Below are 26459 nucleotides of genomic sequence, written 5' to 3' on the forward strand. Positions count from 1 at the left end.
TCTGGTGATTGTGGCTGACGGGATGATGTGGGATATTAGGGGTAGTAGTCCGGTGGCTCTGGCTGACGGGTTGATGTGGGATATTAGTGGTACTAGTCCGGTGGCTCTGACGGGATGATGTGGGATATTAGTGGTAGGAGTCCGGTGGCTCTGACGGGATGATGTGGGATATTAGGGGTAGTAGTCTGCTGGCTCTGACGGGATGATGTGGGATATTAGGGGTAGTAGTCCGGTGGCTCTGGCTGACGGGTTGATGTGGGATATTAGGGGGAGTAGTCCGGTGGCTCTGACGGGATGATGTGGGATATTAGTGGTAGGAGTCCGGTGGCTCTGACGGGATGATGTGGGATATTATGGGTAGTAGTCTGGTAGCTCTGACGGGATGATGTGGGATATTAGGGGTAGTAGTCCGGTGGCTCTGGCTGATGGGATGATGTGGGATATTAGGGGTAGTAGTCCAGTGGCTCTGGCTGACGGGTTGATGTGGGATATTAGGGGGAGTAGTCCGGTGGCTCTGACGGGATGATGTGGGATATTAGGGGGAGTAGTCCGGTGGCTCTGGCTGACGGGATGATGTGGGATATTAGGGGTAGTAGTCCGGTGGCTCTGGCTGACGGTTTGATGTGGGATATTAGGGGTAGTAGTCTGGTGGCTCTGATGGGATGATGTGGGATATTAGGGGTAGTAGTCTGGTGGCTCTGACGGGATGATGTGGGATATTAGGGGTAGTAGTCCGGTGGCTCTGGCTGACGGGTTGATGTGGGATATTAGGCTGAGTAGTCCGGTGGCTCTGGCTGACGGGATGATGTGGGATATTAGGGGTAGTAGTCCGGTGGCTCTGGCTGACGGGTTGATGTGGGATATTAGGGGGAGTAGTCTGGTGGTTGTGGCTGACGGGATGATGTGGGATATTAGGGGTAGTAGTCTGGTGGCTCTGACGGGATGATATGGGATATTAGGGGTAGTAGTCCGGTGGCTCTGGCTGACGGGTTGATGTGGGATATTAGTGGTACTAGTCCGGTGGCTCTGACGGGATGATGTGGGATATTAGTGGTAGGAGTCCGGTGGCTCTGACGGGATGATGTGGGATATTAGGGGTAGTAGTCTGGTGGCTCTGACGGGATGATGTGGGATATTAGGGGTAGTAGTCCGGTGGCTCTGGCTGACGGGTTGATGTGGGATATTAGGGGGAGTAGTCTGGTGGTTGTGGCTGACGGGATGATGTGGGATATTAGGGGTAGTAGTCTGGTGGCTCTGACGGGATGATATGGGATATTAGGGGTAGTAGTCCGGTGGCTCTGGCTGACGGGTTGATGTGGGATATTAGTGGTACTAGTCCGGTGGCTCTGACGGGATGATGTGGGATATTAGTGGTAGGAGTCCGGTGGCTCTGACGGGATGATGTGGGATATTAGGGGTAGTAGTCTGGTGGCTCTGACGGGATGATGTGGGATATTAGGGGTAGTAGTCCGGTGGCTCTGGCTGACGGGTTGATGTGGGATATTAGGGGGAGTAGTCCGGTGGCTCTGGCTGACGGGTTGATGTGGGATATTAGTGGTACTAGTCCGGTGGCTCTGACGGGATGATGTGGGATATTAGTGGTAGGAGTCCGGTGGCTCTGACGGGATGATGTGGGATATTAGGGGTAGTAGTCCGGTGGCTCTGACGGGATGATGTGGGATATTAGTGGTAGGAGTCTGGTGGCTCTGACGGGATGATGTGGGATATTAGGGGTAGTAGTCCGGTGGCTCTGACGGGATGATGTGGGATATTAGGGGGAGTATTGCGGTGGCTCTGGCTGACGGGTTGATGTGGGATATTAGGGGGAGTAGTCCGGTGGCTCTGGCTGACGGGATGATGTGGGATATTAGGGGAAGTAGTCCGGTGGCTCTGGCTGACGGGTTGATGTGGGATATTAGGGGGAGTAGTCTGGTGATTGTGGCTGACGGGATGATGTGGGATATTAGGGGTAGTAGTCCGGTGGCTCTGGCTGACGGGTTGATGTGGGATATTAGTGGTACTAGTCCGGTGGCTCTGACGGGATGATGTGGGATATTAGTGGTAGGAGTCCGGTGGCTCTGACGGGATGATGTGGGATATTAGGGGTAGTAGTCTGCTGGCTCTGACGGGATGATGTGGGATATTAGGGGTAGTAGTCCGGTGGCTCTGGCTGACGGGTTGATGTGGGATATTAGGGGGAGTAGTCCGGTGGCTCTGACGGGATGATGTGGGATATTAGTGGTAGGAGTCCGGTGGCTCTGACGGGATGATGTGGGATATTATGGGTAGTAGTCTGGTAGCTCTGACGGGATGATGTGGGATATTAGGGGTAGTAGTCCGGTGGCTCTGGCTGATGGGATGATGTGGGATATTAGGGGTAGTAGTCCAGTGGCTCTGGCTGACGGGTTGATGTGGGATATTAGGGGGAGTAGTCCGGTGGCTCTGACGGGATGATGTGGGATATTAGGGGGAGTAGTCCGGTGGCTCTGGCTGACGGGATGATGTGGGATATTAGGGGTAGTAGTCCGGTGGCTCTGGCTGACGGTTTGATGTGGGATATTAGGGGGAGTAGTCCGGTGGCTCTGACGGGATGATGTGGGATATTAGTGTTAGGAGTCCGGTGGCTCTGACGGGATGATGTGGGATATTATGGGTAGTAGTCTGGTAGCTCTGACGGGATGATGTGGGATATTAGGGGTAGTAGTCCGGTGGCTCTGGCTGATGGGATGATGTGGGATATTAGGGGTAGTAGTCCAGTGGCTCTGGCTGACGGGTTGATGTGGGATATTAGGGGGAGTAGTCCGGTGGCTCTGACGGGATGATGTGGGATATTAGGGGGAGTAGTCCGGTGGCTCTGGCTGACGGGATGATGTGGGATATTAGGGGTAGTAGTCCGGTGGCTTTGGCTGACGGGTTGATGTGGGATATTAGGGGGAGTAGTCTGGTGGTTGTGGCTGACGGGATGATGTGGGATATTAGGGGGAGTAGTCCGGTGGCTCTGACGGGATGATGTGGGATATTAGGGGTAGTAGTCTGCTGGCTCTGACGGGATGATGTGGGATATTAGGGGTAGTAGTCCGGTGGCTCTGGCTGACGGGTTGATGTGGGATATTAGGGGGAGTAGTCCGGTTGCTCTGACGGGATGATGTGGGATATTAGTGGTAGGAGTCAGGTGGCTCTGACGGGATGATGTGGGATATTATGGGTAGTAGTCTGGTAGCTCTGACGGGATGATGTGGGATATTAGGGGTAGTAGTCCGGTGGCTCTGGCTGATGGGATGATGTGGGATATTAGGGGTAGTAGTCCAGTGGCTCTGGCTGACAGGTTGATGTGGGATATTAGGGGGAGTAGTCCGGTGGCTCTGACGGGATGATGTGGGATATTAGGGGGAGTAGTCCGGTGGCTCTGGCTGACGGGATGATGTGGGATATTAGGGGTAGTAGTCCGGTGGCTCTGGCTGACGGGTTGATGTGGGATATTAGGGGGAGTAGTCTGGTGGTTGTGGCTGACGGGATGATGTGGGATATTAGGGGGAGTAGTCCGGTGGCTCTGACGGGATGATGTGGGATATTAGTGGTAGGAGTCCGGTGGCTCTGACGGGATGATGTGGGATATTAGTGGTACTAGTCCGGTGGCTCTGACGGGATGATGTGGGATATTAGTGCTAGGAGTCCGGTGGCTCTGACGGGATGATGTGGGATATTAGGGGTAGTAGTCTGGTGGCTCTGACGGGATGATGTGGGATATTGGGGGTAGTAGTCCGGTGGCTCTGGCTGACGGGTTGATGTGAGATATTAGTGGTACTAGTCCGGTGGCTCTGACGGGATGATGTGGGATATTAGGGGTAGTAGTCTGGTGGCTCTGACGGGATGATGTGGGATATTAGGGGTAGTAGTCCGGTGGCTCTGGCTGACGGGTTGATGTGGGATATTAGGGGGAGTAGTCCGGTGGCTCTGACGGGATGATGTGGGATATTATGGGTAGTAGTCCGGTGGCTCTGGCTGATGGGATGATGTGGGATATTAGGGGTAGTAGTCCGGTGGCTCTGGCTGATGGGATGATGTGGGATATTAGGGGTAGTAGTCCAGTGGCTCTGGCTGACGGGTTGATGTGGGATATTAGGGGGAGTAGTCCGGTGGCTCTGACGGGATGATGTGGGATATTAGTGGTAGGAGTCCGGTGGCTCTGACGGGATGATGTGGGATATTATGGGTAGTAGTCTGGTAGCTCTGACGGGATGATGTGGGATATTAGGGGTAGTAGTCCGGTGGCTCTGGCTGATGGGATGATGTGGGATATTAGGGGTAGTAGTCCAGTGGCTCTGGCTGACGGGTTGATGTGGGATATTAGGGGGAGTAGTCCGGTGGCTCTGACGGGATGATGTGGGATATTAGGGGGAGTAGTCCGGTGGCTCTGGCTGACGGGATGATGTGGGATATTAGGGGTAGTAGTCCGGTGGCTCTGGCTGACGGTTTGATGTGGGATATTAGGGGGAGTAGTCCGGTGGCTCTGACGGGATGATGTGGGATATTAGTGGTAGGAGTCCGGTGGCTCTGACGGGATGATGTGGGATATTATGGGTAGTAGTCTGGTAGCTCTGACGGGATGATGTGGGATATTAGGGGTAGTAGTCCGGTGGCTCTGGCTGATGGGATGATGTGGGATATTAGGGGTAGTAGTCCAGTGGCTCTGGCTGACGGGTTGATGTGGGATATTAGGGGGAGTAGTCCGGTGGCTCTGACGGGATGATGTGGGATATTAGGGGGAGTAGTCCGGTAGCTCTGGCTGACGGGATGATGTGGGATATTAGGGGTAGTAGTCCGGTGGCTTTGGCTAACGGGTTGATGTGGGATATTAGGGGGAGTAGTCTGGTGGTTGTGGCTGACGGGATGATGTGGGATATTAGGGGGAGTAGTCCGGTGGCTCTGACGGGATGAGGTGGGATATTAGGGGTAGTAGTCTGCTGGCTCTGACGGGATGATGTGGGATATTAGGGGTAGTAGTCCGGTGGCTCTGGCTGACGGGTTGATGTGGGATATTAGGGGGAGTAGTCCGGTTGCTCTGACGGGATGATGTGGGATATTAGTGGTAGGAGTCAGGTGGCTCTGACTGGATGATGTGGGATATTATGGGTAGTAGTCTGGTAGCTCTGACGGGATGATGTGGGATATTAGGGGTAGTAGTCCGGTGGCTCTGGCTGATGGGATGATGTGGGATATTAGGGGTAGTAGTCCAGTGGCTCTGGCTGACAGGTTGATGTGGGATATTAGGGGGAGTAGTCCGGTGGCTCTGACGGGATGATGTGGGATATTAGGGGGAGTAGTCCGGTGGCTCTGGCTGACGGGATGATGTGGGATATTAGGGGTAGTAGTCCGGTGGCTCTGGCTGACGGGTTGATGTGGGATATTAGGGGGAGTAGTCTGGTGGTTGTGGCTGACGGGATGATGTGGGATATTAGGGGGAGTAGTCCGGTGGCTCTGACGGGATGATGTGGGATATTAGTGGTAGGAGTCCGGTGGCTCTGACGGGATGATGTGGGATATTAGTGGTACTAGTCCGGTGGCTCTGACGGGATGATGTGGGATATTAGTGCTTGGAGTCCGGTGGCTCTGACGGGATGATGTGGGATATTAGGGGTAGTAGTCTGGTGGCTCTGACGGGATGATGTGGGATATTGGGGGTAGTAGTCCGGTGGCTCTGGCTGACGGGTTGATGTGGGATATAAGTGGTACTAGTCCGGTGGCTCTGACGGGATGATGTGGGATATTAGTGGTAGGAGTCCGGTGGCTCTGACGGGATGATGTGGGATATTAGGGGTAGTAGTCTGGTAGCTCTGACGGGATGATGTGGGATATTAGGGGTAGTAGTCCGGTGGCTCTGGCTGATGGGATGATGTGGGATATTAGGGGTAGTAGTCCAGTGGCTCTGGCTGACGGGTTGATGTGGGATATTAGGGGGAGTAGTCTGGTGGCTCTGGCTGATGGGATGATGTGGGATATTAGGGGTAGTAGTCCGATGGCTCAGGCTGATGGGATGATGTGCGATATTAGGGGGAGTAGTCTGGTGGCTCTGACGGGATGATGTGGGATATTAGGGGGAGTAGTCCGGTGGCTCTGGCTGATGGGATGATGTGGGATATTAGGGGTAGTAGTCCGGTGGCTCTGGCTGACGGGTTGATGTGGGATATTAGGGGGAGTAGTCCGGTGGCTCTGGCTGATCGGATGATGTGGGATATTAGGGGTAGTAGTCTGGTGGCTCTGGCTGATGGGATGATGTGGCATATAAGGGGGAGTAGTCCGGTGGCTCTGGCTGACGGGATGATGTGGGATATTAGGGGGAGTAGTCCGGTGGCTCTGGCTGATGGGATGATGTGGGATAATAGGGGGAGTAGTCCGGTAGCTCTGGCTGACGGGATGATGTGGGATAATAGGTGGAGTAGTCCGGTGGCTCTGGCTGACGGGATGATGTGGGATATTAGGGGTAGTAGTCCTGTGGCTCTGGCTGACGGGATGATGTGGGATAATAGGGGGAGTAGTCCGGTAGCTCTGGCTGACGGGATGATGTGGGATAATAGGGGGAGTAGTCCGGTGGCTCTGGCTGACGGGATGATGTGGGATATTAGGGGTAGTAGTCCTGTGGCTCTGGCTGACGGGATGATGTGGGATAATAGGGGTAGTAGTCCGGTGGCTCTGGCTGACGGGAAGACGTGGGATATTAGGATTAGTAGTCCGGTGGCTCTGGCTGACGGGATGATGTGGGATATTAGGGGTAGTAGTCCTGTGGCTCTGGCTGACGGGATGATGTGGGATAATAGGGGGAGTAGTCAGGTGGCTCTGGCTGACGGGAAGACGTGGGAGATTAACTCCCGCATGACCAGTCCGGAGTGAAGACAGCAGAAAATAAACTCCGGACTGGACCATGACATTTTTATTGCGGTTTTTGCATGAAAAGATCTCACCCATTAAGGAGGTTTCACAGATCTCCAGTATTACCAGATCACCAGGTCCATGTTGCGTTATTAACTGCCTCCAAATTGTGTCTCCCGACGCGTTTCGTTTAGATATACTCATCAGGGGAGTCTATAGCAAAAGTGACCGGCTGCTTTACCGCGGTCCCCCGTTATCATGGTTGAAATAGCGTTCACTGGGAGCGACGTCACTCAAAGACACGCCCACAGCGTGTGACGCGCTTCCAGTGTACGGGCGCGCTTGGTAGCGTCATACAGATCCGGCCCACATCACGCTCCTGTCACTATAGTGACCATCAGAGCTTAGGAAGAAAAAACTTCCATTCAAAGCCATTCTGCTGCAGCCATTCATAAGTATCGCGTCATCCACAAAAATAGTTAGAAATAATAATAGAAGCACGTAGGGCTCCAAAGGACATTAACACAATAAACTTTTACTTACAAAAAGGCATTGTATATCCATTATATATCCCCTGTTTCAAAAATGTTTATATAAAAGGAGAAATTAATCAATAGTGGCATGATTCAGAAAAATTCAAAACATTCATGACAACAACCATAAGAGTCAATCAAAAGCAATTTGCTATCCAAAGTCGTGAAAAAAAATTTTAAAAAAAAAAGTGAACCACGTGATGACCATACAGGGAATGTTGGGGGCAAGCCCAGCAACCCCTTATCACAGGAAAAAAATATCCAGAAGAGCGGCTCCTAATTTCAAAGACGTATTAAGTAAAGAACACCAATCACATTTTTGTTGATCGGTGTTCTTTACTTAATACGTCTTTGAAATTAGGAGCCGATCCCTGTATAGGGGGTGGTCATCACGTGGTTCGCTCGCCCAGTCTTTTCCCATCACAGGACCCCAGAGACCCACTCCTTTCTCCAGGAATTCCCCCCCCCCCTTTTTTATCCCTTGGTCCCTTCTCCTCCTCTCCTCGAGGTAGTTTCAAAAGAATCTCAAAAATATTTTTACAAAAATATTTTTTTTTAAAATTTGTTCACGACTTTGGATAACAAATTGCTTTTGATTGACTCTTATGGTTGCTGTCATGAATGTTTTTATTTTTTCTGAACCATGATAACGGGGGACCGCGGTAAAGCAGCCGGTCACTTTTGCTATAGACTCCCCTGATGAGTATATGGAAACGAAACGCGTCGGGAGATGCAATTTGGAGGCAGTTAATAACGCAACATGGACCTGGTGATCTGGTAATACTGGAGATCTGTGAAACCTCCTTAATGGGTGGGATCTTTTCATGCAAAAGCCGCAATAAAATCATGTGTTAAAGCGGCATTACCTGTTTATATGTTGATCAATGTGAATGCTCACTTTTATAGTGAGGCAGCATGGTTCCTAAATATGGTCATTGTGCATTATATATCTTTTTTTCTCCCCGCTGCCTCCATCATTTAGCTGCGTATATGTATACGGCCTCTTGTGCAATAACTCTCTATTCAATGAATGACTCTATGGATAAGGATCCATGTTTGTTAATTATCTATGTTGAAGATTCATTGCAGTAATTCATGTTATGCACAATAGCGGTTGTTTTTGGCATGAAAAATTTTTGGAGGAACATTTCTCATTCTACTGATGGTTCTGTGAATATGATGCAGACATTCCACTTCAAGGAGAACCTGCTATATGTAAAATCATTCCAATAGATGCTGTGGCGATCAGAGGCCTGTACTCTTAATAGGATAGAGAGATCCTCGAGTACTTTTTACATTTATTTTTTCCGTTTATGTGGCTGGTGTTGTTAGTATTTCATTGGGGTGATGCTGTGTCAGTTATTTTAACATATCATTAAAGGTTATATTTTATAAAATACAGGTGACAACCATGAATCTTCATGTGTAGATGGACACCCGGTGCACAGGAGGATTTAGCCATGCTATAAATTCTGTACTTGCAAAATGAAACACTTACAGCACCATTTGGTTCAATTAGTCGATACTGCAGCTTTCTCGCCTCCTGCCACTGACCAGTGACACACAGACGCTCCAGTTCACATAGCTGAGAACCAAGGATGTTAGCAAGAGCACAAACCCCTCCGACTGCACCTGTACAGAGAAAACCCAAGAAAGTGCCATGGGGAGAACAGATAAACAACGCTCAATTTAGTAAAAATGCATGTTACATTCATATAAGGACATGTGCACATGAGGACTGTCCTCTTAACCCACATAAAGCACATACTAGCCTGCAAATACTGTCCCTATGTGCAAGAATATAACTGCTATAATACTGCCCCCTATGTACAAGAATGTAGCTACTATAATACTGCCCCCTATGTACAAGAATATAACTACTATAATACTGCCCCTATGTACAAGAATATAACTACTATAATACTGCTCCTATGTACAAGAATATAACTACTATAATACTGCCCCTATGTACAAGAATATAACTACTATAATACTGCTCCTATGTACAAGAATATAACTACTATAATACTGCTCCTATGTACAAGAATATAACTACTATAATACTGCTCCTATGTACAAGAATATAACTACTATAATACTGCTCCTATGTACAAGAATATAACTACTATAATACTGCTCCTATGTACAAGAATATAACTACTATAATACTGCCCCTATGTACAAGAATATAACTACTATAATACTGCCCCTATGTACAAGAATATAACTACTATAATACTGCTCCTATGTACAAGAATATAACTACTATAATACTGCCCCTATGTACAAGAATATAACTACTATAATACTGCTCCTATGTACAAGAATATAACTACTATAATACTGCTCCTATGTACAAGAATATAACTACTATAATACTGCTCCTATGTACAAGAATATAACTACTATAATACTGCTCCTATGTACAAGAATATAACTACTATAATACTGCTCCTATGTACAAGAATATAACTACTATAATACTGCCCCTATGTACAAGAATATAACTACTATAATACTGCCCCTATGTACAAGAATATAACTACTATAATAGTGCTCCTATGTACAAGAGTATAACTACTATAATACTGCTCCTATGTACAAGAATATAACTACTATAATACTGCTCCTATGTACAAGAGTATAACTACTATAACACTGCTCCTATGTACAAGAATATAACTACTATAATACTGCTCCTATGTACAAGAATATAACTACTATAATACTGCTCCTATGTACAAGAGTATAACTACTATAATACTGCTCCTATGTACAAGAATATAACTGCTATAATACTGCTCCTATGTACAAGAATATAACTACTATAACACTGCTCCTATGTACAAGAATATAACTACTATAATACTGCCTCCTATGTACAAGATTATAACTACTATAATACTGATCCCTATGCACAAGACTATAACTACAATACTGCTCCTATGTACAAGAATATAACTACTATAATACTGATCCCTATGTAAAAGACTATAACTACTATAATACTGCCCCCTATGTACAAGACTATAACTACAATACTGCTCCTATGTACAAGAATATAACTACTATAATACTGATCCCTATGTAAAAGAATATAACTACTATAATACTGCTCCTATGTACAAGAATATAGGTACAATAATACTTCTATGTACAAGAATGTAGGTACTATAATACTGCTCCTATGTACAAGAATATAACTACTATAATACTGCTCCTATGTACAAGAATATAACTACTATAATACTGCTCCTATGTACAAGACTATAACTACTATAATACTGCCCCATGTATAAGAATATAACTACTATAATACTGCTCCTATGTACAAGACTATAACTACTATAATACTGCCCCTATGTACAAGAATATAACTACTATAATACTGATCCCTATGTACAAGAATATAACCACTATAATACTGCTCCTATCTACAAGAATATAACTACTATAATACTGCCCCTATGCATAAGAATATAACTACTATAATACTGCTCCTATGTACAAGACTATAACTACAATACTGCTCCTATGTACAAGAATATAACTACTATAATACTGCCCCCTATATACAAGAATATAACTACTATAATACTGCTCCTATGTACAACAATATAACTACTATAATACTGCCCTCTATGTACAAGAATATAATTACTATAATACTGCCCCCTATGTACAAGAATATAACTACTATAATACTGCTCCTATGTACAAGAATATAATTACTATAATACTGCCCCCTATGTACAAGAATATAACTACTGTAATACTGCCCCTATGTACAAGAATATAACTACTATAATACTGCCCTCTATGTACAAGAATATAACTACTATAATACTGCCCCTATGTACAAGAATATAACTACTATAATACTGCCCCCTATGTACAAGAATATAACTACTATAATTCTGCCTCCTATCTAAAACAATATAACTACTATAATACTGCTCCTATGTACAATAATATAGCTACTATAATACTGCCACCTATGTATAAAAATATATCTACTATAATACTGCCCCTATGAACAAGAATATAACCACTATATTACTGCACCCTATGTACAGGAATAAAACTACTATAATACTGCTCCTACGTACAAGAATATAGCTACTATAATACTGCCCCTATGTACAAGAATATAACTACTATAATACTGCTCCTATGTACAAGAATATAGCTACTATAATACTGCTCCTATGTACAAGAATATAGCTACTATAATACTGCCCCTATGTACAAGAATATAACTACTATAATACTGCTCCTATGTACAAGAATATAGCTACTATAATACTGCTCCTATGTACAAGAATATAACTACTATAATACTGCCCCTATGTGCAAGAATATAACTACTATAATACTGCTCCTATGTATAAGAATATATCTACTATAATACTGCCCCCTATGTACAAGAATATAACTACTAGAATACTCTCTCCTATGTACAAGAATATAACTACTATAATATTGCCCCCTATGTACAAGAATATAACTACGATAATACTGCCACCTATGTATAAGAATATATCTACTATAATACTGCTCCTATGTACAAGAATATAACTACTATAATATTGCCCCCTATGTACAAGAATATAACTACGATAATACTGCCCCCTATGTATAAGAATATATCTACTATAATACTGCCCCCTATGTACAAGAATATATCTACTATAATACTGCTCCTATGTACAAGAATATAACTACTATAATATTGCCCCCTATGCACAAGAATATAACTACGATAATACTGCCCCTATATACAAGAATATAACTACTATAATACTGCCCCCTATGTACAAGAATATAACTACTATAATACTGCTCCTATGTACAAGAATATGTCTACTATAATACTGCCTCCTATGTACAAGAATATAACTACTATAATACTGCCCTATGTACAGGAATATAACTACTATAATACCGCTCCTTGTCATGTTCGCCATGTCTGTCATGTCTGCCATGTCTGTTTTGCCTCATGACCCCTGGAGCGGTGTGCACGCGCATCTCATGTCTGCTATCCTGCATGTTCCCTAGAGCAGTGTGCACACTCACCTCATGACTGTTGAGCTGCAGGATGCCTGTGTTTCTGCTCTGCCTTCTGTGATCGTCTCGTCATGTCTAGAACCCCTGATCATGTGACCTGCCTATGTTTCAGCACTGGTTCTGCATTCATCTCTGCATGTCTGGAACTCTGATCATGTGACCTGCCTAGGTTTCAGCACTGGTTCTGCTATCATCTCTGCATGTCTGGAATTCTGATCATGTGACCTGCCTAGGTTTCAGCACTGGTTCTGCAATCATCCCTGCATGTCTGGAATCCTGATCATGTGACTGCTCCCTGTGATCCTGGAGGATCTGAACTGGAAGTTCTTCCCTGGTCCTGACCCGGAAGTGGAGGTGCTATGCCCTATATCAGACCGCCCCTTCCTATGCTCACGGCCTGAGTATTGTGTTGCTTCCCTGCATGGCTGCTTGGTCTGCTGGGTCGCTCCCTCTATTCTGTGCCCTTGCACTCTGCTCTGTCGTGCGTCTCTGTACACGCTCTGTGCTCGTATTCCGTCTCTTGTCTCGTGCTTTGTCTCGTGTTGTCCTTCGTGCTTTGTTTGTCCTCGCTATGTTTCCTTGTTATGTTTTGACAAATGCAGCAAAAAATGCCATTATCAGTCCAAAATGACAAATATTTCTCATCCAAATTTACAGTATATAGCAGCAAATGAGATAAAATATAACTTTTAATACAACAAATTAAAAGTACCAAAAAATAATAATGTCACCCACAAGTGAATTTAAAATGAGATGCAAAATAAATGGGTGATCCTCAGAGGATAATTTGCAAGCACCCAAACGCATCACATAAGGATATAGAATGTAACTGATAAATCAGAAAACAATCTATCTAATGGATACAGCATAAATAAAAAATTAGCACAATGCTATAGCCAATTGCACATGTATGCACATATATATTTCATAGGCCAGACCAACAGGTTCATAGCCTTCCATAAACGAGATTTTAAAAAAAAGGAACAATCTCACCGGTTTATGCAGACGGTCAGGAGTCACCAGGGATACTCTGTATACCTACAGGAAGGTAGCGATGGGAAGGCAATACCCTGTCAATTCCCTTACATGCTAACATGGGTGACATTATTATTTTTTGGTACTTTTAATTTGTTGTATTAAAAGTTATATTTTATCTCATTTGCTGCTATATATCTTGTTATGTTTTGCTCTGTACCCTGTCCCTGACGTGTCTCTCTACACGTGCAGGCCTCCGTTCTGTACCCTGTCCCTGACGTGTCTCTCTACACGTGCAGGCCTCCGTTCTGTACCCTGTCCCTGACGTGTCTCTCTACACGTGCAGGCCTCCGCTCTGTACCCTGTCCCTGACGTGTCTCTCTACACGTGCAGGCCTCCGTTCTGTACCCTGTCCCTGACGTGTCTCTCTACATGTGCAGGCCTCCGTTCTGTACCCTGTCCCTGATGTGTCTCTCTACACGTGCAGGCCTCCGTTCTGTACCCTGTCCCTGACGTGTCTCTCTACACGTGCAGGCCTCCGTTCTGTACCCTGTCCCTGACGTGTCTCTACACGTGCAGGCCTCCGTTCTGTACCCTGTCCCTGACGTGTCTCTCTACACGTGCAGGCCTCCGTTCTGTACCCTGTCCCTGACGTGTCTCTCTACACGTGCAGGCCTCCGTTCTGTACCCTGTCCCTGACGTGTCTCTCTACACGTGCAGGCCTCCGTTCTGTACCCTGTCCCTGACGTGTCTCTCTACACGTGCAGGCCTCCGTTCTGTACCCTGTCCCTGACGTGTCTCTCTACACGTGCAGGCCTTCGTTCTGTACCCTGTCCCTGACGTGTCTCTCTACACGTGCAGGCCTCCGTTCTGTACCCTGTCCCTGACGTGTCTCTCTACACGTGCAGGCCTCCGTTCTGTACCCTGTCCCTGACGTGTCTCTCTACACGTGCAGGCCTCCGTTCTGTACCCTGTCCCTGACGTGTCTCTCTACACGTGCAGGCCTCCGTTCTGTACCCTGTCCCTGACGTGTCTCTCTACACGTGCAGGCCTCCGCTCTGTACCCTGTCCCTGACGTGTCTCTCTACACGTGCAGGCCTCCGTTCTGTACCCTGTCCCTGACGTGTCTCTCTACACGTGCAGGCATCCGTTCTGTACCCTGTCCCTGACGTGTCTCTCTACACGTGCAGGCCTCCGTTCTGTACCCTGTCCCTGACGTGTCTCTCTACACGTGCAGGCCTCCGTTCTGTACCCTGTCCCTGACGTGTCTCTCTACACGTGCAGGCCTTCGTTCTGTACCCTGTCCCTGACGTGTCTCTCTACACGTGCAGGCCTCCGTTCTGTACCCTGTCCCTGACGTGTCTCTCTACACGTGCAGGCCTCCGTTTTGTACCCTGTCCCTGACGTGTCTCTCTACACGTGCAGGCCTCCGTTCTGTACCCTGTCCCTGACGTGTCTCTCTACACGTGCAGGCCTCCGTTCTGTACCCTGTCCCTGACGTGTCTCTCTACACGTGCAGGCCTTCGTTCTGTACCCTGTCCCTGACGTGTCTCTCTACACGTGCAGGCCTCCGTTCTGTACCCTGTCCCTGACGTGTCTCTCTACACGTGCAGGCCTCCGTTTTGTACCCTGTCCCTGACGTGTCTCTCTACACGTGCAGGCCTCCGTTCTGTACCCTGTCCCTGACGTGTCTCTCTACACGTGCAGGCCTCCGTTCTGTACCCTGTCCCTGACGTGTCTCTCTACACGTGCAGGCCTTCGTTCTGTACCCTGTCCCTGACGTGTCTCCCTACACGTGCAGGCCTCCGTTCTGTACCCTGTCCCTGACGTGTCTCTCTACACGTGCAGGCCTCCGTTTTGTACCCTGTCCCTGACGTGTCTCTCTACACGTGCAGGCCTCCGTTCTGTACCCTGTCCCTGACGTGTCTCCCTACACGTGCAGGCCTCCGTTTTGTACCCTGTCCCTGACGTGTCTCTCTACACGTGCAGGCCTCCGTTTTGTACCCTGTCCCTGACGTGTCTCTCTACACGTGCAGGCCTCCGTTTTGTACCCTGTCCCTGACGTGTCTCTCTACACGTGTAGGCCTCCGTTTTGTACTCTGTCCCTGGTGTGCCTCTTGGCGCGCGCAAGTCTTGCCTTGTACCTCCCTGGCATGTCCTCTGCATGCGCAGGACTCTACCTCGTACTCTATGCCTTGTCTCTGATACTTCGTGTGCTCTTCGCATGCGCCTGGCCTCCCTAGCCTCATGTTCGTGCCTCAGCCGTGCCCGCCTGCCTGTGTGCTCGTTGGTCAGTGACAGCTGTGTCGCCTGCTATGCCTCAGATGGGTTCGCTGGAGTCGTGCCCGTCTGTCAGTGCTGCAGCCCGTCCAGCTAGCCAGTGCCCCAGCCATGCTCTCTGTGCTTCTTTGCACTTCACGCTGCCTCTGCACTGTGCTTTAGTGCTCTCTTGTAGTCACAGGCCCTTGCCTGTCCCTGGCGTGTCCGTTGACACGCATCATGTCTCTAACTTTGTCTTGTCTCCTTGCATGGAACCCTGGTCTGATTACCGGAAGCCCGGATCCTGCCGATCCACCATCAGAGCCACAGAACCTGATATCCCGGTTGATCTTCGCTTGCTGTCCGGAGTCTGACATCATCGTGCCTCTGCCTACCATCTTGCACGTACCATGTCTTGGACTTTGGCGTGCGCTTGCACGCACCTTGCTATGTGTTTCCAGTGTGTTTATGTTTGGTACCTGTTTGACCCTGAAGTGTTCCTTAATGAAGTTACTTTGAACTAACGTCTTGTCTCACGTTGTCTTGTTTCCCTGAGCCGGCCGTCTGCTCCAGCTGCTGTGGTGGCTCACCCCCTTGGTCTTGCCCCTGACACTCCCTGTATAGGGGGTGGATTTTCACTAGGTCAGCTCGCCCTAGGTGGGTGGGTGCCACGGCCCAGAGGGTACACTCATTCAAAAGGAAAACGACTCAGCATAAGCTGATGCTCGTCACACTCCTATGTACAAGAATATAGCTACTATAATACTGCCCCCTATGTACAAGAATATAGCTACTATAATACTGCCCCCTATGTACAAGAATATAGCTACTATAATACTGCCCCCTATGTACAACAATATAACTACTATAATACTGCCCCTATGTACAAGAATATAACTACTATAATACGGCCCCCTATGTACATGAGTATAACTACTATAATACTGCTCCTATGTACGTAATAGAATCATAGAATCGTAGAGTTGGAAGGGAACTCCTGGGCCATCTGGTCCAACCCCCTGCTCAAAGCAGGATTCGCTAAATCATCCCAGTCAGATGTCTGTCCAGCCTCTGTTTGAAGACTTCCATTGAAGGAGAACTCACCACCTCTCGTGGCAGCCTGTTCCACTCATTGATCACTCTAACTGTCAAAAAGTTTTTTCTAATATCTAATCTGTGTCTCCTCCCATTCAGTTTCATCCCATTGCTTCTAGTCTTTCCTTGTGCAAATGAGAATAAAGATGATCCTTCTAAAATGTGACAGCCCTTGAGATATTTGTAGACAGCTATTAAGTCTCCTCTCAGTCTTCTCTTTTGCAAACTAAACATTCCCAAATCCTGCAACTTTTCCTCATTAGACAGGGTTTGCAGACCGGTCACCATTCTGGTCGCTCTTTTCTGAACTTGCTCCAGTTTGTTGATGTCTTTTTTAAAATGTGGTGCCCAAAACTGGACACAATATTCCAGATGAGGTCTGACCAAAGAGGAGTAGAGGGAAATAATGACTTAACGTGATCTAGACTGTATGCTTCTGTTAATACATCCTAGAATTGCATTTGCCTTTTTTGCTGCTGCATCACACTGTTGACTCATATTCAGTCTGTGATCTATTAGTATACCCAAGTCTTTTTCACATGTGCTGTTGCTTAACCCTATTCCTCCCATTCTGTATATGCTTTTTTCATTTTTATTGCCCAGATGTAGTACTTTGCATTTTTCCCTGTTAAAAACCATTCTGTTAGTTGCTGCCCACTGCTCCAGTTTATTTATATCTTTTTGAATCCTCTCTCTCATCTAGTATTAGCTATCCCTCCTAGCTTTGTGTCATCAGCAAATTTAATCAGTTTACCCTCAATTCCTTCATCTAAATCGTTGATAAAGATGTTGAACAATACAGGGCCCAGGACAGAGCCCTGTGGTACCCCACTTGAGACATTCTTCCAACTGGATGTGCAGCCATTTACGACCACTCTTTGGGTCCGACCACTAAGCCAGTTATGAATCCACCTAACAGTTGCCTTGTCCATTCCATACTTAGTCATTTTTTCAATAAGGATTATATGAGATATTTTGTCAAATGCTTTGCTGAAGTCAAGATATACTATATCTACAGCATTTCCTTGATCCACCCAATCAGTGATTCCGTCATAGAAGGAAATTAAGTTAGTCTGACATGACTTATTAGTTACAAACCCATGCTGAATCTGTTTAATCACTTCATTCTTATCCAGGTACTGACATACATGTTGTTTAATAATTTGTTCAAAGATCTTTCCTGGTATAGAAGTCAGACTCACCGGCCTATAGTTGCCTGGGTCCACCTTCTTCCCCTTTTTGAAGATAGGAACAACATTTGCTCTTCTCCAGTCTTCTGGGACTTCTCCTGTTCTCCAAGAATTTTCAAAGATTATGGAGAGGGGTTCAAAAATTTCTTCTGCTTTCTCCTTCAGTACTCTGGGGTGTAATTCATCTGGACTTGGAGACTTGAATTCATTTAGGTTAGCTAAGTGTTTCCTCACTATCTTTCTGTTTATAGATATCCTGGATTCTTCTATTCCCTTAATAGGACAGTGAAGAACAGTTGATGATACATTTCCTTTCTGAGAGAAAACAGATGCAAAATAGGAATTTAAAAGTTCGGCCTTCTCAACATCCTGTCTTACCATTTCATCATTTTCATCCTGTAAAAATCCTATAGCATCTTTGACTTTTCTTTTACTTTTGACATATCCCCAAAATCCTTTATTATTGCTTTTGACATCTCTTGCAAGCCTCAATTCATTGTCAGATTTCGCTAATCTGATTTGTGCCCTGCAGGTTCTGCAGACAGCATTATATTCTTCTGTAGATATGCCTCCCTCTTTCCATTTTATAAACATTTTTTTCGTCCTTTTTAGCATGTGCTTAAGTTCTGTGTTCATCCATCCTGGTTTCCTTAAATGCTTCCTATTCTTCCCTCTTTTCGGAATTGTTAGCAATCGTGCTTTGAGAATTTCATTTTTCAAGATTTCCCATTCTTCCTGGAGATTTTTGTTTTTAAGGATATCCAGCCATTGGATCCCTCCAATTCTCTTTCTGAATCCCTTAAAATCTGCCTTTCTGAAATCTAACCTTGACGTCTGAGTCTTCACAGGTCTTCCTCCTCTAGTTATCCAAAATTCTAAAATAGCATGGTCGCTACCTCCTAGGGTCCCAGCCACTTTTACCTCCTCAACCATTTCCTCCCTGTTTAAAAGGATTAGATCCAAGGTAGCAGTTCCCCTTGTTTTCTCCCCTACCTTTTGGAAGATAAAGTTGTCAGCAAGAGAGGATAAGAATTTCCTTGACCTGTTAGTTTTGCCTGAGAGAGATTCCCAACAAATGTCTGGATAGTTGAAATCTCCCATGACAACTATGTCATATTTTTTGGAGAACTTGGCCATTTGATGCATAAAGAGTTCATCCATATCTTCAGCTTGCACAGGCGGCCTGTAGTAAATGCTTACAATGGTGTCCTTTCCATTGTTCTGTCCTTGTATTCTTACCTAAACAGTTTCCACAGAACTCCCAGTCTCTGAAGCTTCAATCTCTGTGCAGATATACGCGTTTCTAACATACAATGTGACACCTCCTCCTTGTTTATCAAGTCTGTTTCTTGCAAATAAGTTGTATCCTTCTAGTTTTGTATTCCAATCATGTGTATTGTCCCACCAAGTTTCAGTGATTCCAATGACATCATATTTCTTTTCCTGTGTTAGTAGTTCCAATTCTCCTTGTTTGTTGCCCATGCTTTGTGCATTAGTATAGAAACATTTTAGTTTGTGATTGGTTTCTCTTTCTCCAATATTTTTATTAATTAGATTCTTTTGTCTTTGTTCTTCCTTTCCACTTCTAATAGCAGAGTTCTCAATAGCATTTGTCAGGTGTATGGCTTTTTCTGGTCTTTTGCTTCCCTTCCCACATTGTTCTAGTTTAAAGCTCTCCTTACAAGTGTAGCAAGGCGACTTCCAAATACATGTTTTCCAGTCTTCGTAAAGTGCACCCCATCTCTAGCAAGTAGTCCATCGTAAAGGCAATTCACTCCGTGATCCAGAAATCCAAATAGTTGCTGACGGCACCATCGACGTAGCCAGTTGTTCACCTGCAGAATCTTATTCCACCTCCTTGTTCCATGGCCATCCACTGGGAGGATGGAAGAGAAGACCACCTGCGCTCCCAGTTCTTTCACTTTCTTGCCTAAGTTTTCAAAGTCTCTGCAGATGGTTTCCAGGTCGTTTCTTGCGGTGTCATTTGTTCCCACATGTAGTAGCATGAATACTCATATCTAAACAAGATTTAACTATGAAATGGCTAAGGGTTTTACAGCATAATAGCTAGAAATATTCAAGAAGTTGCCCAGGATTAAAAATAAAAACTGCTGCTTTCCTCCATAAACAGCGCCACACCAGTCTTCAGGTTGTGTGTGGTATTGCAGCTCTTCCCCATTTACTTCATTAATGTCAAGCTGCAATACCAGCAAACAATGGAGAGGCGTGATGCAGTTTCCTAAATAAGGCATCCCTAATTTTCATCATTCTAGACAATTGTATAATAACCTTTTTTTAAGGACACATTGTAACTTTAAGGAAGCAGCTTGACGAAACCAAAAGATGAAGTAATGACCTGAGGTTGTGATTGTAGCCAATGTGAAAGTCACTGAGCCAAATGCAAATTCTAAGTCGTGAAACAGCAATGTTCAGTAATAACCTAAAAAATGCATTATTGACTTTTAGTGAAATTTATGTCATGTAAATTGCAGAAGCCCACACAATGCTTTCAGAAATTTACTATGTAGTTAATGGACTCTGCATTATTGCCAGTATTATTAGTGTCTCTCCTGAACAGAACAGCGGCAATGATATTCTGCAGAAGATGAGTTGATCATTAGCTGCGCTTCATTAGATATAATTGCAGGGCTGAAGGGGCAGCCTGGTGGCTCTCACAGTGATTGTACAGAGAGGAGAGCAAATACTTTAACTCCATGCAGAGTTTTCTCAAACTTTCTTGATGGTTGCTGAAAGCACAGAAGACTATGAAATATACTGAACATGACAACACATCCGATTTTATACAATCACACAAGAGCATTCATACTACGGTATATAGGTGGAAAATGTACAAAAATATATCTACTATAATACTGCTTCTTTACGTATGAGAGCATAACTTCTATAATACTGCCTCCTATGTACAAGAATATAACTACTATAACACTGCTCATATGTACAAGAGTATAACTACTATAATACTGCTCCCTATGTACAAGACTATAACTACAAAACACTGCTCATATGTACAAGAATATATCTACTATAATACTACTCATATGTACAAGAATATAACTACTATAATACTGCTCCTATGTACAAGAATATAACTACTATAATACTGCTCCCTATGTACAAGACTATAACTACTATAACACTGCTCATATGTACAAGAGTATAACTACTATAATACTGCCCCTATGCACAAGAATATAACTACTATAATACTGTTCCTATGTACAAAAATATAACTGCTATAATACTGCCACTATTTACAAGAATATAACTACTATAATACTGCCCCTATGTACAGGAATATAACTACTATATTACTGCCCCTATGTACAACAATATAACCACTATAATACTGCTTCTATGTACAAGAATATAACTACTATAATACTGCCCCTATGTACAAGACTATAACTACTATAACACTGCTCATATGTACAAGAGTATAACTACTATAATACTGTCCCTATGTACAAGAATATAACAACTATAGTACTGTTCCTATATACAAAAATATAACTACAATAATACTGCTCCTATGTACAAGAGTATAACTACTATAATACTGCTCCTATGTAGAAGAATATAACGACTATAATACTGCCCCTATGTACAAGAATATAACTATAATACTGCCACTATGTACAAGAATATAACTAATATAATACTGCTCCTATGTACAAGAATATAACTACTACAATACTGCCCCCTATGTACAAGAATATAACTACTATAATACTGCCCCCTATGTACAAGAATATAACTACTGTAATACTGCCCCTATGTACAGGAATATAACTACTATATTACTGCCCCTATGTATAATACTGCTCCTATGTACAAGAATATAGCCACTATAATACTGCTCCTATGTACAAGAATATAACTACTATAATACTGCCCCTATGTACAAGAATATAACCACTATAATACTGCTCCTATGTACAAGAATATAACCACTATAATACTGCTCCTATGTACAAGAATATAACTACTATAATACTGCCCCTATGTACAAGAATATAACTACTATAATACTGCCCCTATGTACAAGAATATAGCTACTATAATACTGCCCCTATGTACAAGAATATAACTACTATAATACTGCCCCCTATGTACAAGAATATAACTACTATAATACTGCTCCTATGTACAAGAATATAACTACTATAATACTGCCCCCTATGTACAAGAATATAACTGCTATAATACTGCTCCTATGTACAAGAATATAACTACTATAATACTGCCCCCTATGTACAAGAATATAACTACTATAATACTGCTTCCTATGTACAAGACTATAACTACTATAACACTGCTCATATGTACAAGAGTATAACTACTATAATACTGTCCCTATGTACAAGAATATAACAACTATAATATTGTTCCTATATACAAAAATATAACTACTATAATACTGCTCCTATGTACAAGAGTATAACTACTATAATACTGCTCCTATGTACAAGAATATAACTACTATAATACTGCCCCTATGTACAAGAATATAACTATAATACTGCCACTATGTACAAGAATATAACTAATATAATACTGCTCCTATGTACAAGAATATAACTACTATAATACTGCCCCTATGTACAAGAATATAACTACTATAATACTGCCCCCTATGTACAAGAATATAACTACTATAATACTGCCCCTATGTACAAGAATATAACTATAATACTGCTCCTATGTACAAGAATATAACCACTATAATACTGCTCCTGTGTACAAGAATATAACTACTATAATACTGCCCCTATGTACAAGAATATAACTACTATAATACTGCCCCCTATGTACAAGAATATAACTACTATAATACTGCTTCCTATGTACAAGACTATAACTACTATAATACTGCCCCTATGTGCAAGAATATAGCTACTATAATACTGCCCCACTATGTACAAGAATATAACTACTATAATACTGCCCCTACGTACAAGAATATAACTACTATAATACTGCCTCCTAACTGTGAGGTTGTGTGTTTGTAGCTCTCCTGATGTCTGGAGCAAGCCCAGGGGGAGGCCACCCTGGGTGGGGTAACTCCCCAAGCAAGGCCCAGGCTTCCAGGCCTACACTGGGAAGTAACGCTCAAGTTGTGTCTAAGGCGGATGCAAGTCCCAAAGTTGTTTCTGAGGGAAAGAAAGCTCAGAATGGAAGTAGCAGCAGCAGCAAGAAAGATGAAGCTGTGAAAGTGCAAAAAGTAACGGAACAAGGAAAAGCCATGGCTGTGGGTAAGAAAGTTCCAGTTAAGCAGTTGGCCAGCCAAGGCAAGCAGAGTGAAGGACAACTAGGAGAAATCCAAAAGAAATCCACTGGTGAGAAGCTGCATGGAGGAAAGCAGCCTGCAGCTCAGGAGGTGCCATCACCATCTTCAGGTGTGCAGCTGACTCCCAGCAGGCAGAGGAGAACCTCACTGGAGAGACAGACGCTCCAGGAGAACCTGCAGCAGCAGCATGTGGTGGCCAGCATTTCGAGCTCTGGGCGCACAAGGTCGCAGTCAGGTGGCAGCAGTAAAAGTGCTGTGGAGCCTGGAGCCACGAAACCAGCGGTGGTGAAAGTTAAGGAGACGTCTGGTTTCAAGCATCCGGGGACATTGCTGAAAGCAGGATCCCAGGAGGAGACGCCACGTGCACCTGAGCTTCAGGTTGCAGACGAGATCCCAGGACTGGTCAAGAGGCTCGGTGAGTTACAGCAGCACAAAGACTTGCTGCAGAAGCAAATAGACATGGGCTATAATGTAAAGGCTGCTAATCCTGGTGGGGATCACACCTTTTGTGATCAGACTCTGAACATGCTTGGCATACAGCTGGCAAAAGTGGTGACGGACATGGACTGCGTCCTAGAGAAGATGGGGCCCCTGGCAGAGACTTATAGGAACCAGGAACTGTTTATGTCACACAAGCAGGACTCTGCAGGTTCCAGCTCAGACATTGTCCCAGGTGGGCCCCAGAAGCCGGTGCGGCCAGTGCTGCCGCCTGCAAGTTTCTGCTTCCAAAAGGGTCAAATACTGCAGCCGCAGCAGCCTGCAGCAGACCCCAAGCAGCAGCACGTTATGCAGATTCCAGCAGGTGTACCACAAGTCTCAGAATGCCCAGCACAGCAGCCTGCAGCAGATTCCAAGCAGCAGCATGGACTGCACTTTCCAGCAGAGGAACTACAAGTCTCAGAATGCCAAGCACAACAGTTGGGCAGTGGACATGTGCCGGTCATTACTGATGGTGCCCAGCAGGGCTCTGATGCTGGGGATAACCATGCTGTATCTGAGGGGTCGGGGGCTTGGGGGAGCACAGTATCTTTGGTGGACGCTGCACAGTCTGATAATGACATTGATGCTGATGATAACAATGTGCATGATAATGTCTGTGATTTCCCACCTTTAATTTCAAGCACACAAGGTGTGGCTGCCCCTCCTGCTGCAGACCTTCACCCCATCAGTCAACCCAATGTGACCCCGCACGGTCCCCCCAGTAATGCCTGGAGTCGTGGTGCTCCGTCCTTTACCTCTGGTACCAATTATACAGGCCAGGCGTTTAAAAGGAGAAACGTCTTGCGTTTCCGGCACAGAGGTGCCATGGAGGACCTGCCAGACAGGAGGTTTGTCGTCAGGGAGCTCTTGTGTCACCAGATGGGGTTTGTGCCAGTCAGCATCCTGGCAGTGATTAATCTTCCAGACAGGCAGGGCTATGATGTCAGCTTTAAGCTCATGTCTGACCTGGACAGATTCTGGTCTAGTTTCCCAAAGTTTAGAGACACGGAGGGCTGGAGTAAGTTCAGCTTTATTCCTATCTCTAAGCCAGATACTGTCACTGTAAATGTCATCTTCTGGAATGAGTCTGTTCCCCCGCAGGACATTGTGGTGTGGCTCCGGAGGCATTGTGACCTGGTCTCGGACCTCACCAAAAGCAGAGACAGTGATGGGATCTGGACGGGAGGGTGGCGGGTTTTGGTGAAACTGCGCCAATGCAATAACATCACTGCCCACTTACCCAACTCCTTCTTTATTGGGAGGGAGAGGGGTGAGTGTTTCTATCCTGGGCAGCCTCGTAAGTGCTTTAAATGTGGCAAGGCAGGTCACCTGGCAAATACCGGTACTGTGGTGAAGTGCAACCTGTGTGGGGAGGTCGGCCATCTAGCTGCAGACTGCCAGAATATCAGGTGCAACCTCTGTGGGAAGATCGGTCACCCTCACAGGGACTGTCCAGACGCCTGGCACAATATCTGTAAGGACTTTCCTGACGAGGACTTGGTGGCAGGGGCAGAGATTCTGGAGGAGGCAGCTTTACTGTCAGGGGAAATAGGGACCAGGCCAGAGGTCCACCAGGGGTCTACTCAGCTAACACCAGAGCAGCAGGGTTCAGAGAGAGAACAGGGGAGTATGGAGGTTGTACCTCAGGGGCAGCGGTCACAGGAAGGCATTACTTCAGTGCTACTATCTGTGTCTGAAGAGTATAGCAATAATCAGAAAAGGAAGAAAAAGGACAAGGCCTCCCGTAAACCTGAGGGGTATGACACTGGCCAAGGAGCCGGGAAGAAATTCCAGAGTTCTGCAGGTGTAATGGTCGTATCTAACAGGTTTGATGTTCTGTCTGAGTCTGACGGCGATTTTGAAGATGACCTTAAGAGAATTGACGCAGAGTGTGAAAGGGACGTAGAGGACTGTCCTCCGCCAAAGCGGAAGCCCTTACCTGAGGGCACTCGAGTAGAGTCTGAGATGGAGACCGGTGGTGAACAAAATAACTCCGACTCAGATCTGTGACGCTGTCAACCAGATAATGTCCAAACTCAGATAGGGAAAATCATTAGGAGAAATGAGGAAATGTTAAGATAGTGAAGGATGAGTCACTGGGTAGGAACATGATGAGCTCTGTTTGCAAAGTTTTTTTTTTTTTTTCTCTCCTCAAAACTAGGAGTATGGACTCTAAGTTAATTTGATATGTATAAACTGGATATGTAATGAATGTATGTATGTACAATCCTAGTGAATTCAGTTTTGTATTTTGTATTTGTTTGGTTTTTACAATAAAAATTGCCCCTATGTACAAGAATATAACTACTATAATACCGCCCCCTATGTACAAGAATATAACTACTATAATACTGCTCCCTATGTACAAGAATATAACTACTATAATACTGCCCCTATGTACAAGAATATAACTACTATAATACTGCCCCTATGTACAAGAATATAACTACTATAATACTGCCCCTATGTACAAGAATATAACTACTATAATACTGCCACTATGTACAAGAATATAACTACTATAATACTGCCCGCTATGTATAAGAATATAACTACTATAATACTGCCCCTATGTACAAGAATATAACTACTATAATACTGCCACTATGTACAAGAATATAACTACTATAATACTGCTCCTATGTACAAGAATATAACTACTATAATACTGCCACTATGTACAAG

At 45.0% G+C, this 26459-nt stretch overlaps 1 protein-coding gene across 1 annotated transcript in view; it reads right to left on the bottom strand.

Annotated features, from left to right (window-relative positions):
- The window catches only part of HOGA1 (4-hydroxy-2-oxoglutarate aldolase 1), a 57920-nt gene that overhangs the window by 15046 nt on the left and 16415 nt on the right, over window positions 1–26459 (bottom strand). The window contains exon 7 of the mRNA XM_073552855.1: window positions 8899–9032. Coding sequence (XP_073408956.1) covers window positions 8899–9032 — 134 coding nt within the window. The remainder of the gene's footprint in view (window positions 1–8898; window positions 9033–26459) is intronic.

This window comes from Dendrobates tinctorius, unplaced genomic scaffold (assembly GCF_039654945.1).
Source record: "Dendrobates tinctorius isolate UK_male_01 unplaced genomic scaffold, ASM3965494v1 ptg000196l, whole genome shotgun sequence".
Classification (NCBI taxonomy): domain Eukaryota; kingdom Metazoa; phylum Chordata; class Amphibia; order Anura; family Dendrobatidae; genus Dendrobates; species Dendrobates tinctorius.